At 40.8% G+C, this 14615-nt stretch overlaps 1 protein-coding gene across 2 annotated transcripts in view; it reads right to left on the bottom strand.

Annotated features, from left to right (window-relative positions):
• RAVER2 (ribonucleoprotein, PTB binding 2) overlaps positions 1–14615 on the bottom strand; it is an 87405-nt gene that overhangs the window by 32929 nt on the left and 39861 nt on the right. For both annotated transcript variants that reach the window (XM_062191479.1, XM_062191481.1), the window contains exon 5: positions 5165–5291. In XM_062191479.1, coding sequence (XP_062047463.1) covers positions 5165–5291 — 127 coding nt within the window. The remainder of the gene's footprint in view (positions 1–5164; positions 5292–14615) is intronic.

Below are 14615 nucleotides of genomic sequence, written 5' to 3'. Positions count from 1 at the left end.
GCGCAGTTCCGGCCATTGTGGCCATTTGGGGATTGAACCAGAGGATGGAAGATCTCTCTCTTTCTCTCTTTTTGCTTCTCTTTAACTCTGCCTTTCAAATAAATAAATCTTAATTACAAAAAAAGCTTACATAAAATATCAGGGTATATATATTTCAGAAGAGGTATTCTTAAGAATAGATTAGACAATCAAAAAGAACCATGGGACTGAAAATACATGAATAGGAACAGGCATTTGGTATAGTGGTTAAAATGCTGATCGAGATACCCTCACCCCATCTCCAGAGTATCCAGGTCCAAGACTGGGCTCCCCATTCCAGATTCCTGTCAATATGCACTATGGGAGGTAGTAGGATCACTGCCCAACATGGAAGACCCAGATTGAGTTCTTTGCTTCTTGCTTTGGCCTGTCTCAGCCTCACCTCAGCATTTGGATAATGAACTAGCAATGGGATCTCTTCCTCTCTTTCAAATAAAATAGTATTTTTTAATAAGGAAATACATGAAAAAACAATCTCTGCAATGCTGCTATCCACTATGGATGCCAGTTTTAGTCCTGGCTGTTCCACTTCCTATCCAGCTCTCTGCTATGGTATGGTAAAATAGCAGAAGATGGTCCAAATCCTTGGGCCCCTGCATCTGTGTGGCAGACCCAGAAGAAGCTCCTGGCTCCTGGCTTCAGATCAGCCCAGTTCTGGCTGTGGTGGCCATTTGGAGAGTCAACCAGCAGATGGAGGACCTCTCTCTCTCTCTCTCTCTCTCTACCATTCAAATGTATAAATAAATAAATCTTAAAATAATTTGAAACATCTTAGTTTCACATATAAAATTCTATCAGGTAAGGCCGCCGCCAGCAGTGCCGGCATCCCATATGGGTGCCAGTTCATGTCCCAGCTCCACTTCTGATGCAGCTCTCTGCTATAGCCTGGGAAAGCAGTAGAAGGTGGCCCAAGCACTTGGACCCCTGCACCCACGTGGGAGACCCAGATGAAGCTCCTGGCTTCAGATCAGTGCAGCTTTGGTTGTTGCAGCCAACTGGGGAGTGAACCAGCAGATGGAAGACCTCTCTCTTTCTGCCTCTCCTCTCTCTTTCTCTTTGACTTTCAAAGAAATAAATAAATCTTTAAAAAAAATTCTATCAGGTAATCAAATAAGCCACAAAAAAGTATGTAAGTAAAAGTTTTCAATACTCTTTCCTTCTAATGAGGAATGTGTAGGAATAGTGGGAATGTTGAACTATAATATTAATTAAGGGGAGTTATAATCTGAGGGTATATGAAAGAGGGGCCTTTTAGGATTCAGCTACATCATTGGGCCATTTCTTTTCTTTTTTTTTTTTTTTTAAGATTTATTTATTTGAAAGGAGGGAAGGGGGTCTTCCATCCACTGGTTCAGTCCCCAAATGGCCCCAATGGCCAGAGTTGAGGTGATTCGAAACCAGGAGCTTTTTCCAGGTCTCCCATGTGGATGCAGAGATCCAATGACTCGGGCCATCCTCTGTTGTTTTCCCAGGTACATCAGCAGGGAGCTGGATTGAAAGTGGAGCAGCTGGGACTCAAACCGCACCTATATGGGATGCCAGCATTGCAGGCCAGGGCTTTAAGCCCCAGCGATGGCCCCAGTTGGGGCATTTCTGAGTGGACTGAAATACCAACAGAACTTCCATGTAGCAATGCTATGCAATTATGTATAGAAACTTAGGGAAAATGTTACTTGACTAACAAAAATAACATGAGTGAAAGAGTTATCACTGTTTTTAATTCTGGAGTTGAAGTCCAAAGAATTGGGTTTCTAAAAAAACGCATCCCCTCCTAAATAGTAAGAACCTGGGGCAAACCATCTAAAGTCCAGGTGCTAGCACTGTGGCATACCAGGTTAAGCTGCCACCTGCAGAAGCGGCATCCTATATGGGCACTGGTTCAAGCTGTGGCGGCTCCACTTCCAATCCCAACTCTTGCTGATGCACCTAGGAAAGCAGTAGAGGATGTCCCATATAATTGGGACCCTGCACCAGCATAAGAGATTTGGGTGAAGCTCTTGGCTTTGGCCTGGCTCAGCCCTGGCTATTCCAGCCATGTGGGGAGTGAACCAGTGGATGAAAGATCAATCAATCGATTGATCTCTCTTTCTTTCTTTCTCTTTCTCTCTACATTTTCCGGTCTCTGTAACTCTGCCTTTCAAATAAATAAATCTTAAACAATAAAGATAAAACTACAAAGCTGTAGATGTATCAACAATGTAATAAGGCAAATGAAAACATAATTCCTCAAAAACTTATTGTGAGAAACATTAAGTAGTATGCCAAAACAACTTAAAAAACTTCACTCAAGTCATAGATTCATTATTCATGGAGTTGCCAATAATAACGCAGGAAACAGGAGAAAGGAATTTCCTAAGATAACATAAAATTTAATCCCATCTGGCAACTTCCAAAACATTGATTATACACATATACATGATAGCACCAATTTTATTTTTAAATTTATTTATTTATTTGAAAGTCAGAATTATACACGGAGAGAAGGAGATGGAAGAGAGAGGTTTTCTATCTACTGGTTCACTCCCCAATTGGCTGTAACAGCCAGGAGCTGAGAGCTTCCTCTGGGTCTCCCATGTGGATGCAAAGGCCCAAGGACTTGGGCCATCCTCTACTGCTTTCCCAGGCCACAGCAGAGAGCTGGATCGTAAGTGGAGCAGCCAAGGACTCGAACCGGTACCCACATGGAATGCCAGCACTGTAGGCAGCAGCATCAACCACTACACCACAGCGCCATCCCCAATACCAATTTTAAACACTGGTAACTATATCTCGGCCGGCGCTGTGGCTTAACAGGCTAATCCTCCGCCTTGCGGCACCAGCACACCGGGTTCTAGTCCCGGTCGAAGCGCCGGATTCCATCCCGGTTGCCCCTCTTCCAGGCCAGCTCTCTGCTATGGCCCGGGAAGGCAGTGGAGGATGGCCCAAGTCTTTGGGCCCTGCACCCCATGGGAGACCAGGAGAAGCTCCTGGCTTCAGATCAGAGCGATGAGCCGGCTGCAGCGGCCATTGGAGGGTGAACCAGTGGCAAAAAGGAAGACCTTTCTCTCTGTCTCTCACTATCCACTCTGGCCTGTTTAAAAAAAAAAAAAAAAAAAACACAACTGGTAACTATATTAATATCAAAACAGGACATAAACAAATCCATTTTAAAAGGGGTCAGGGAGGGTCTGGCATTGTAGCATAGCAGGTACAGCTGCTGCCTATGATGCCAGCATCCAGTATGGGCACTGGTTCCTATCCCAGCTGTTCTGCTTCCAATCCAGCTACCTCCTAATTGCCTGGGAAAAGCAGCATAACATGGCCCTAATCTTTGAGCCCCTGCCACTTACGTGGGAGACCTAGCTGAAGCTCCTGGCTCACAGCTTCAGCCTGGCCCAGAACTGGCCATTGTGATCATCTGGGGAGTGTACCAGTGGATGGAAGATCTTTCTTTGTCTCTCCCTCTATCTGCAACTCTTTCAATAATGATATACTTTTTTTAAATAACACAGAGCAAAAAACATTAACCAAGAATAAAAATGGCCATTTTCTTAACAAAGGTGCCAATCATCAAGAGATGAAATCTTATTAAATGTGTACCAAATAATAAAGTGTTAGAATACATAGTTTATAGAACTGAAAGGAAAATTTAACCAAGCCACAATTATTAATAGAGAGTTGAACACTCCCTCCTGTCAGTCACTATGTTTTTGTTCTAGAACACTGAAATAAATTTTCTTCATAGCTTTTACTGAACACAGTATCTCCCAACTTACAATAAAAACCACAAGCTGAATAATGATTCAATTGAAAGAAGGTATAGAAGCTCTGCATTCGGGACCCTTCCTAACCTGGCCTCTTCAATTAGCTACTCCTGACTTACATCCTTTACAACAAAACTGTAATATTAACTAGAATGCTTCTCTGAGTTCAGTAAGTCATTCTAGAGACTTACTGAACCTGAGGGGATCAGAGGAACTCTCAAATTTGTAGCCAATTGACCAGAAGTGCAGATGGCTTAGTGGAACCCCTGACCTTGCAGCTGGGGTCTAAAGCACAGACAACATATGGAAGAATGAACACTTAACTTGTGAAGTCCAGATAGGTAGGGGTAGAATTCAACTGCAGTACATATTTTGGTATTAGACCAGTGCATACTGACTGAAGCAAATACATTTAATACATGTACTCTAAACATATTTGTTCTAAATATTAGTGCCGAATTTAGAAAATCACTCACTCATACAGCTAAACAGACTTTCAGTGTATGTAAAGCTGTGTGTTTAATAAAGGAAGTTCTTATCAAATAAAGAATATTAAATAGATTGATATATAATGTTTATACACTGTAAGTACTTGTGCAATACTTAGAAAATAATGCTTTTGTCATTTGCTATAAAGTGAAACAATTTTACAGCAAAAAAGGAAAGAACAAAGAAGAAACAGACCTGCATAGTTTTTCAACAAAATAATTCAGCTAAAAATATTACATGGGAAAGAATTATGCCCTTTGTAGATACAGAATGTAATAATGGAGGCCAGGGCTGTGGCACAGGATAAGCATCCGCCTGTGGTGCCAGCATCCCATATTGGTGCTGGTTCAAGTCTTGGCTGCTCTACTTCCAATCCAGCTCCCTGTTAATGCGCCTGGGAACACAGCAGAAGATGGCCCAAGCATTTGGGCCCACTGTACCTGCCTGGGAGACCCAGATGAAACTCCTAGCTCCTAGCTTTGGATCCACGCAGCTCTAGCCATTGTGGCTACTTGGAGAGTAAACCAGTGAATGGAAGATTCTCTGTCTCTCCCGCTGTTTCTAACTATGCCTCTCCAGCAAATAAATAAATTTATTTAAAAATGTAGTATAATAATTATTACCTATATAAATTAAACCCAACTAAGAGCTAATCTGAATCTTTTCTATTTAGCAGGTATTAGTGACAATAAAAATAGGAAATATGTAAGTGGATTGCATCAACCAAAAACAGAATACATCATCTCAGACCATTGATTAAAATTCATTACTAGGTTCAGGAAAAGTTACTTTCAGAATAATTTAAATGTGTTATACATTTTTCACATTTCATATGTAAAGCAGCACACTCAACTTCACAGCAACATTCTATATTTAATATACACTGTGCTTACCTGGTTTAACACCTCGTCCACACAACTGGGGTTGTAAAAGAACTTGTAACATGGCAGGGTTATTTAAACTTTTCATAATTTGTTCTGGATTTGGCTCTGGAAGTAGGCCCTTTTGATTACTGTGCATCTTTGATGATACAGAAATAAGAAATATTAGAACATACGTAAGTACAAATGACAAAATTTTAAACACTGTCCTAAAGAAATCTCATTCACCTTATATCATCTATTTTATAACACTATTTGCCTTATAGTGCATATTTGTTGTAAACTCTCTACAGTTTTCAGTTATCTTAGATGTTCTACTACACAAAGATATAAAATACTCACAGAATCTCTCCTTTAAATACCAATTGGTTTCAAGAAGACTAATAATTTAACACAATAATTATCTTCATAAAATCTAAATAGAGAGGTGTAGTGCATAAAGCTGCCCCTGTGATGTCAGCATCCCTTATGTGTGCCAGTTCATGTCCTGTTTGCTCCACTTTCAACCCAATTCCCTGCTAACAGCCTTGGGAAAAACAGCTGAAGATTACCCAAGAGCTTGGACCCTTAGCTCCCACGTGGGAGACGGATGAAGCTCCTAGGCTTGGCTTGGCTCAACTCTGGCCACTGCAGCCATCTGGGGAGGGAAGCAGTGGATGGAAGGTCTCTTTCTCCCTCTCTGTAGTCTTTCAAATAAATAAATAATTAAATATATATGTATAAATAAGTAGAAGCATAACATAAATACCTTGATCCTACGGAAAAATATTATTGCTACACAGACCTAAAAGTGTAATAATGTAAATGACCTTACAGGAAGGTTTTTATTACCTTAATCCTCCAATATGAAACTAAGATGAATACCTTTTATTACATACATATAACTAGATTTACATACACGTAATTGGGTAGCTTCCTAGGAAACGGTTTCAGTTTAAAAACCAGCCTGGGAACCAGCATTGTGGTACAGTGGGTTAAGCCTCCACCTGCAATGCTGGCATCCCATGAGTGGTAGTTCCAGTCCTGGTTGCTCTACTTCCAATCCAGTTCCCTGCTGATGTGCCTGGGAAGGCAGCAGAAGATGGCCTGAGTGATTGGGCCCCTGCAACCCACATGGGAGACCCAGTTGGGAGTTCCAAAATCCTGGCCCAGCCCAAGCAATTACAGTCATTTGGGGAATGAACCAGGATGGAAGATGGATCTCCTTCTCTTTAATTCTGCCTTTCAAACACAGAAATAAATCTTTAAAAAAATGAAGACTGAAGTGTCAGTTCAGCGACAGCCTAGTAGCAGCCATACTGACTGGAATTAAGAGCAGAGTGGTACATAAGCAGACAGTGCATGCTGGATAACACTGGGTGCAGGTAGAATAGATGGTCACAGAAAATCTCCTTCGAATCTCCCCAACCTTCTCAGTTCTCCTCTTCTGCAACCTCTGTGCATGGCAGAAGATTTAGGAGCTGAAGAAGGCAGAACCTGGAAAGGGCAGGGATGGGAGTGGAGAAATAAAGGTTCACTCAGGTGCAGGGCTGCCTAACTGGTGTGGGAAGGGAGCTGTAGCCAAGTCCAGAAGGTAAAGGCAGAGTATCTTTGCCCTGAGGTCCCTGTCTGCCTTCCCAAACCTTAGCTAAGACCAGGCTTCAGCTCTTTAGGGAAGGTGTGTCCTTCCCTACCCAAACCTCTAAATGTTGACATATACAAAGAAGCTGATACCCAGGAAACATTCATAGAAAAAAAAATAGCTAGATATCTGGAAAATATAATCACTAAAAAATGAAGTTAACAAACTGGACAATCTGTAAGAGAAAAAGCAGAATTAATAGACAGGAAATAGAATGCCAAATAAATAGAAATCCTAAAAGATAGTGAATTTTTATTGTTTACAGGAAACAAAGACAAGCAGTCCAAAAAAGAACCAATGAGAAATACTACGTGTGAAATGGTTGAGACACTAACAACTCACCATTATTCAGGATTTACCTTTAGAGCATTTAACCCTCAAACACAAATCAACAAGGTTTGTATTACTAACCCCACCCTACCAATGAGAAAACTAAAGAAATCTATGAAATATTATTTTTAACCTCTATCCTACATTTTAAGAATGGGTTAAATGGGATATTTGTGACTAAAAAACAAAATAGCGATCCAGAAGACCAGGTAAAAGAGATGGAAAATGCAAATAAAAAGCAAGCTGACAAAAGGATAAAGGCAGGAGTGTAACACACACACGCGCGCACACACATATACATATATATATGTATATATATGCCTGATGGAGGAAAAAAAAAAAAAACAGCAAATCTTTGAAGAAGTAACTGCTGAGATTTTACCATTACTTTAAAAAAAAAAAAATTAAAGAACACAGAATCAAAGGGTTCACAGTGTCCCAAATGTAATCTATAAGCAGAAACAGACCTAACCACATATTCTGGCATGAAATTTAAGAACATCAAAGGCAAAGTGAAACAAGGAGAAAATTAATATCATCCTCTTTTTTAAAAGCATCGATATTAAGATTCAAGAAGATAATGAATTAATATTTTCCAAGTGTTGCAGGAACGAACCCTAAATCTAGATTTCTATATTCAACTAAGCTATTCTTTAAGTATCAAAAAAATTCTTGAGTATACATATCTCACAAATTTTGGCACATAAATGTGTAAAGTCAAAATTTCCCTCTGAAAAGGACACGAGGACTTCATGTCCACTTAGATTATAGATAACAGCTCTCAAAATTTCAAACATTTATTTTATTCAAGTTGATCCAAGAAATAGGAGGAGAAAAGATATGAACATCATTTCATGAAGTTGTGTTATCTTAGTTCTAAAGTAAGGATCATACAAAGGAATTTAAGCATCTTCCACTTAATGAGCACATTTGTACATACATTAAACACCATCCAATCAAATAAAACATTAGGAAAAAACTATCAGTAATGAGAGTTTACAAAAGGGTGGCTTAATAGTGTGATGCACTCACATTAATCAACTTAAGGAGAAATCACGTAATCATCTCAATAGTTGCAAAAATACTCTGATAAAGTTCAGTACCCACTTTTGATTTTTAAGACTCTCAGCAGGGATTAAGATGGCAGAGTAGGGAGGGAGCTTGCTGCTCTAGTCTAGGAAAAGATAGTTTTTAAAAAGTGGAAAGAGTGCAGTCTCAGGGAAGAGTTAGGGAGAAAACAGCAGAGGAAACTACGCAAATTGGAGGGACACAGTAGATCTACACGGAGGGCAGGGACACGCACAACTCCAGACCCCAACAGCCGAGAGCCTCCACACCAGCTTTGGAGACTGAGGAAAGACCAGACTGCAGCAGCACAAGCCATGGGTGAAAAGGCTGCAGGAAGAGTCTAGAGGGAATCTGGCTTGGATCCCCATGGGGGATAGTGTATTCGCCAAACCAGAGGAGAGAAAACAAAAGGGAGTGTGTATGTTTTTTCTGTCCCCAGTCACCCTGCAACTGCATAACAAGCTGATAAGAGAGCAGCCCCCTTTTGGACATACATAACAGCTGTGCCAGCGCGTGTCTACATCCAGCAACCAGAGACTCCTGAGACTGGTGGAGAGGACAGAATGCTGGGTGTTCATGACTGTGGGAGACTTGTGTGCTGGGACTATGAAAACACTAAGATTGGTGGGAGGACTCAGGGTATGTCTGGGACTTTGTATGGAGCCTCCCACAGTTACTGCCAATCAGGGCTCCCTGGTTCCCTTGAGAGGGACATTGCTGGGGAATCACAGCTTACACTGAGGACCGCACCAATCCTTTGTGTGGTTCTTATGGCACAGTGGACAAATAATATACCCACTGGGACTAGCGCCCAGGCACAGGTCTCCTTTGAGGAAAGGAGCTCAACTGAGTCTACCCCAACAGACTAGAACAAACCTCCTCTCTGAAAAAGACACTTCCCATGCAAAACCTGGGTCTATCACCTCAGATACACCCTTCACCCTGAAGCAATGAAAAGAGCTCCTTGGCCACACCCACCACATGCCTTTAGGTATTCCCTCAAAGCAGACACTCTACTAATCCATTCATAGTCCAGCACAGTGGAAAAAACAAAGAAACCACAAATGCAGAATAACACACACACACACCAATTCAAGTAACAAGAGTAAGGAAGACAACATGACACTCCCAAAAGAACACAACACTTCAATACTCGATTGTGAAGATGAGATTGAAGAAATGCCAAATGGAATTCAAAAAATTGACAAGATTACTTAGATGAATCAGAAGCAAATGCACAAACTAGTGAAATCCATACATGACATGAAAGAAAATTTCTCCCACGAAATTGAGATCTTAAAGAGAAATCAAAATGAAATCTTGGAAACCAAGAATTCAATAGAATAAAAAATGCAATGGAAAACCTTAAACAGAACTGGTGAAGCAGAAGAAAAAACATCTGATGTAGAAGACAAAGCACAGGAAATTATTCAGTCAGACCAAACACAAGAAGAAATTGGAAGACTAAAAAACACTGTTGGGAATCTACAGAATACTATTTTTATTTTATTTTATTTTATTTTATTTTTGACAGAGTGGACAGGGAGAGAGAGAGAGACAGAGAGAAAGGTCTTCCTTTTGCCGTTGGTTCACCCTCCAATGGCCACCGTGGCCGGCGCATCGCGCTGATCCAAAGCCAGGAGCTAGGTGCTTCTCCTGTTCTCCCATGGGGTGCAGGGCCCAAGCACTTGGGCCATCCTCCACTGCACTCCCAGGCCACAGCAGAGAGCTGGCCTGGAAGAGGGACAACCGGGACAGAATCCGGCACCCTGACCGGGACTAGAACCCGGTGTGCCGGTGCTGCAGGCGGACGTTTAGCCTATTGAGCCGCAGTGCCGGCCTACAGAATACTATTAAAAGACCAATCATATGGGTTTAGGAGTTCCTGAAGGTGTGCAAAGAGAAAAAGGATTAAGTCTTTCTAGTCAAATAATATAAAAATTCCCTAATTTGGAGAAAGAAAGGGACATCCAAGTACAGGAAGCACACAGAACTCTTAATAGACATGAACAGAAAAGATCTTCACCACAACACATTCTAATCAAACTCTCCACAGTAAAACATAGAGAAAAGAATCAAAATTTTGCACGAGAAACGCCAGATTACTTTCATTGGATCTCCAATTAAACTCACAGCAGACTTCTCATCAGAAACTATACAGGCTAGGAGAGAATGGTGAGATATATTCCAAGTCTTAACAGAAAGAACTGTCAGGGCCGGGGCACAGGTTAATCCTCCACCTGGGGCGCTGGCATTCCATATGGGAGCCGGTTCTAGTCCTGGCTGCTCCTCTTCCAATCCAGCTTTCTGCTGTGGCCTAGGAAAGCAGCACAAGATGGCGCAAGTGCTTGGGCCCCTGCACCCATAAAAGAGACCTAGAAGAAACATCTGACTACTGGCTTTGGATCGGCGCACCTTTGGCTGTTGCAGCCATTTGGGGAGTGAACCAATGAAAGGAAGATCATTCTATCTGTCCCTCCCTCTATCTCTAACCCTTTAAAAAAAAAAGAGAAAAGAACTGCCGACCTAGAATAAATTATACACAGCAAAGCTCTCACTTACAAACAAAGGTGAAATAAAGCCCTTCCATAACAGAAATTCAAAGAATTTGTCACCACCACAAAGAATTTGTCATCCAGCCCTGCATAAGATGCTTAAGGATGTGCTGCACACAGGGGGTGAACCAACGGAAGGAAGGCTTCTCTCTCTGTCTACTCTATCTGTCAAATACAAAAAAAAAAAAAGAAGAAAGAGAAAGGATGGAAAAAGATTCCAGGCCAACAGAAACAAAAAAGAGCTGGTGTAGACATCCTAGTATCAGACAACATAGACTTTTAACACAAAAACATGTGAAAACACATGTTCCTGAATGAACAGTGAGTCATAAAGAAATCAAGCAAGAAATAAAATTTCTGGAAACAAATGAAGACAACACAACATATCAAAACTTATGGAATCCAAAAAAGCAGTGTTAAGAAGAAAGTTTATAACATAGGTGCCTATACCAGGAAATTAAAAGGCATCAATAAATGTTAATGCATCTTAAAAACCTAGAAAAACAACAGCAAACCAAACCCAAAACTAGTAAGAGAAAAGGAATAATTAAGAGAAGAAATCAAAATTGAAACCAAAAAAATAATACAAATGATCAGCAAAACAAAGAACTGGCTTTTTTAAAAAAAGAAAAAACAAATTGGCCCAACTAAGCAAAAAAAAAAAAAAAAAAAAAAAAGGATACAAATCAATAAAATTAGAGATGAAAAGGAAATGTAACAACAGATACCACAAAAATGAGAATTATCAGAAATTATTACAAAGAGCTGTATGCAAATAAACTGAAAAACGTAGAAGAAACAGATGGAATGCTAGACACATAAAATCTACCTTAATTAAGCCATGGAGACACAGAAACATAAACAGACTCATTACCAAGACAGAAACTGAATCAGTAAAATAAAGAACCTCCCAATAAAGAAAAGCCCAGGACTGGATAGCTTCACTGCTACCAGATATTTGAAGAAGAACTAACTCCAATACTTCTCAAGTTATTCAAAACAACTAAAAGGCAGAGAATCCCCCCAAATTCTATGAAGCCAGTATCACCTTAATTCTTAAACCTGGAAAAGATGCAACAAAGAGTACAGATCAATTTCCCTGAAGAATATAGACACAAAAATCTTCAACAAAATTCTACAAAATCGACCAATAACACATCAGAAAGATCATTCACCCAGACCCAGGGGAATTTATCCCTGGTACACAAGGATGGTTCAACATTCACAAATCAATCAATGTGATATATCACATTAACAAACTGAAGAACAAAAACTGTCAAGAGATGCAAAGAAAGTATCTGATAAAATACAACACCCTTTCATGATGAAAACTCTAAGCAAATTGGGTATAGAAGTAACATTCCTCAACACAATCAATTTATGAAAAACCCACAGCCAGCATCCTATTGAATTGGGAAAAGTTGGAAGCATTCCCCCTGAGAACCAGAACCAGATAAGGATGCCCACTCTCACTGCTGCTATTCAATATAGTACTGGAAGTTTTAGCCAGAGCCATTAGACAAGAAAAAGAAACCAGAGGGATACAAATTAGGAAAAAGGAAGTCATCCTGTTCCTATTTGCAGATGACAAGTTTCTATAGATAGGGGATCAAAAAGACCACTGAGAGACTATTGGAACACACAGAAGAGTTTGGTAAAGTAGCAGGATATAAAATCAACAAACAAAAATCAACAGCCTTTGTATTTGCAGACTAGTGCCACAGCTGAGAAAGAGCTTCTAAGATCAATCCCATTCACAATAGCTACAAAAAAAAAAAAAAAAAAAAAAAAAAAAAAATCAAGTACCTTGGAATAAATTTAACCAAGGACATCAAAGATCTCTACAATGAGAATTACAAAGCAAAAAAGAAAGAAACAGAAGGGGCCGGCACCATGGCGCAGCGGGTTAAAGTCTGGGGATAAAGCGCCAGCATCCCATATGGGCGTCAGTTCTATTTCTGTTCGCTCCTCTTCTGATTCAGCTCTCCGCTAAGGCCTGGGAAGGCAGTGGAAGATGGCCCAAGTCTTTGGGCCCCTGCACCCGCATGGGAGACCCAGAAGAAGCTCCTGGTTCCTGACTTCGGATCGCATCAGCTCACAACTGGCAACTGCAGCCAATGGGGGAGTGAACCATTGGATGGAAGACCTCTCTGTCTCTACCTCACTCTGTGGCTCTTTCGAATAAATAAAACATATCTTTAAAAAAAAAAAAAGCAGATACAAAAAAAGAAAAATCTGCTATTTTCATCGATTGGAAGAATCAATATCTTCAAAATGTCCATTCTTTTAAGAGCAATTTACAGATTCAATGCAATACTAATCAAAATACCAAAGGCATTCATCTCAGCTCTGGAAAAACAGAGTCATCATCAAATAACTAAAGCAATCTTATACAACAAAAACACAGCTGGAGGCATCACAATACCAGATTTCAAGACATAATACAGGGCAATTATAATCAAAACAGCCTGGTCCTGGTACAAAAACAGATGGATAAACCAATGAAACAGAATAGAAACACCAGAAATCAATCCAAACATCTAAAACCAACTTAGATTTGACCAGGAACTAAAACCCATCCTTGGAGCAAGGACAGTCTCTTCAACAAATGGTGCTGGGAAAACTGGATTTCCCCATGCAGAAGTATGAAGCAAGGGGGGCAGCGTTGTGGTGTAGCAGGTAAAGCCATAGCCTACAGTGGGCATTCCATACGTGCACTGGTTCCAGACCTGATTGCTCCACTTCCAATTCAGCTCTCTGCTATGGCCTGGGAAAGCAGTAGAAAGATGGCCCAAGTCCTTGTTTCCCTGCATCCACATGGGAGACCTGGAGGAAGCTCCTGGCTTCGGATTGGCGCAGGTCCACTCAACTGGCACAGCTCCACTCGTTGTGGCCAACTGGGGAGTGACCCAGCGAATGGAAGACTATCTCTGCCTCCCCTTCTCTCTCTGTAACTGTGACTTTCAAATAAAATTTAAGAAGTAGTATGAAGCAGGATCCCTTCCCTACACCTTACACAGAAATCCACTCAAAATGCATTAAATACCTCAATCTACAACCTGATACTATCAAATTATTAGAACATTGGGGAAACTCTGCAAGACATTGGCACAGGCAATGAGTTCTTGAAAAAGACCCGAGAGGCAGAGGGAATCAAAGCCAAAATTAACAAATGGAATGACATCAAATTGATAAGCTTCTGTACTGCAAAAGAAATACTCAGCAAAGTGAATAGGGAACTGACAGAATGAGAGTAATTATTTGCAAACAGTGCAACTGACGAAGGATTAATAATAATAATATAAAGAGAACAAGAAACTACACAACAAAACAACCCACCCAGTGAAGAAATGGGCAAAGGACTTAGACATTTTTCAAAACAGGAAATCCAAATGGCCAACAGACACATGAAAAAATGTTCAGAATCACTAGCCATCAGAGAAATGGAAAACAAAACCACAATGAGGTTCCACCTCACCCCAGTTAAAATTGCTTTCATACAGAAATCAACAAACAGGGGCTGGTGCTGTGGCGCAGTGGGTTAAAGCCCTGGCCTGAAGTGCTGGGATCACATATGGGCAATGGTTCTAGTTCCAGCAGTTCCTCTTCTAAACCAGCTCTCTGCTATGGCCTGGGATAGCAGAAGAAGATGGCCCAAGTCCTTGGGCCCCTGCACCCGCCCGGCAGACCCAGAAGAAGCTCCTGGCTCCTGGCTTTGGAACAGCGCACCTTTGGCCATTGCAGCCATCTGGGGAGTGAACCAACAGATGGGAAGACCCCTCTCTCTGTCTCTACCTCTCTCTATAACTCTTACAAATAAATAAAATAAATCTTTAAAAAAAATCAACAAAGAACAAATGCTGGTGAGGATGTAGGGAAAAAAGTACAC

This window comes from Lepus europaeus, chromosome 5 (genome assembly GCF_033115175.1).
Source record: "Lepus europaeus isolate LE1 chromosome 5, mLepTim1.pri, whole genome shotgun sequence".
Lineage (NCBI taxonomy): Eukaryota > Metazoa > Chordata > Mammalia > Lagomorpha > Leporidae > Lepus > Lepus europaeus.
The sequence above is the reverse complement of the archived record's forward strand: the minus strand, read 5'-3'. Positions and strand labels throughout refer to the sequence as shown.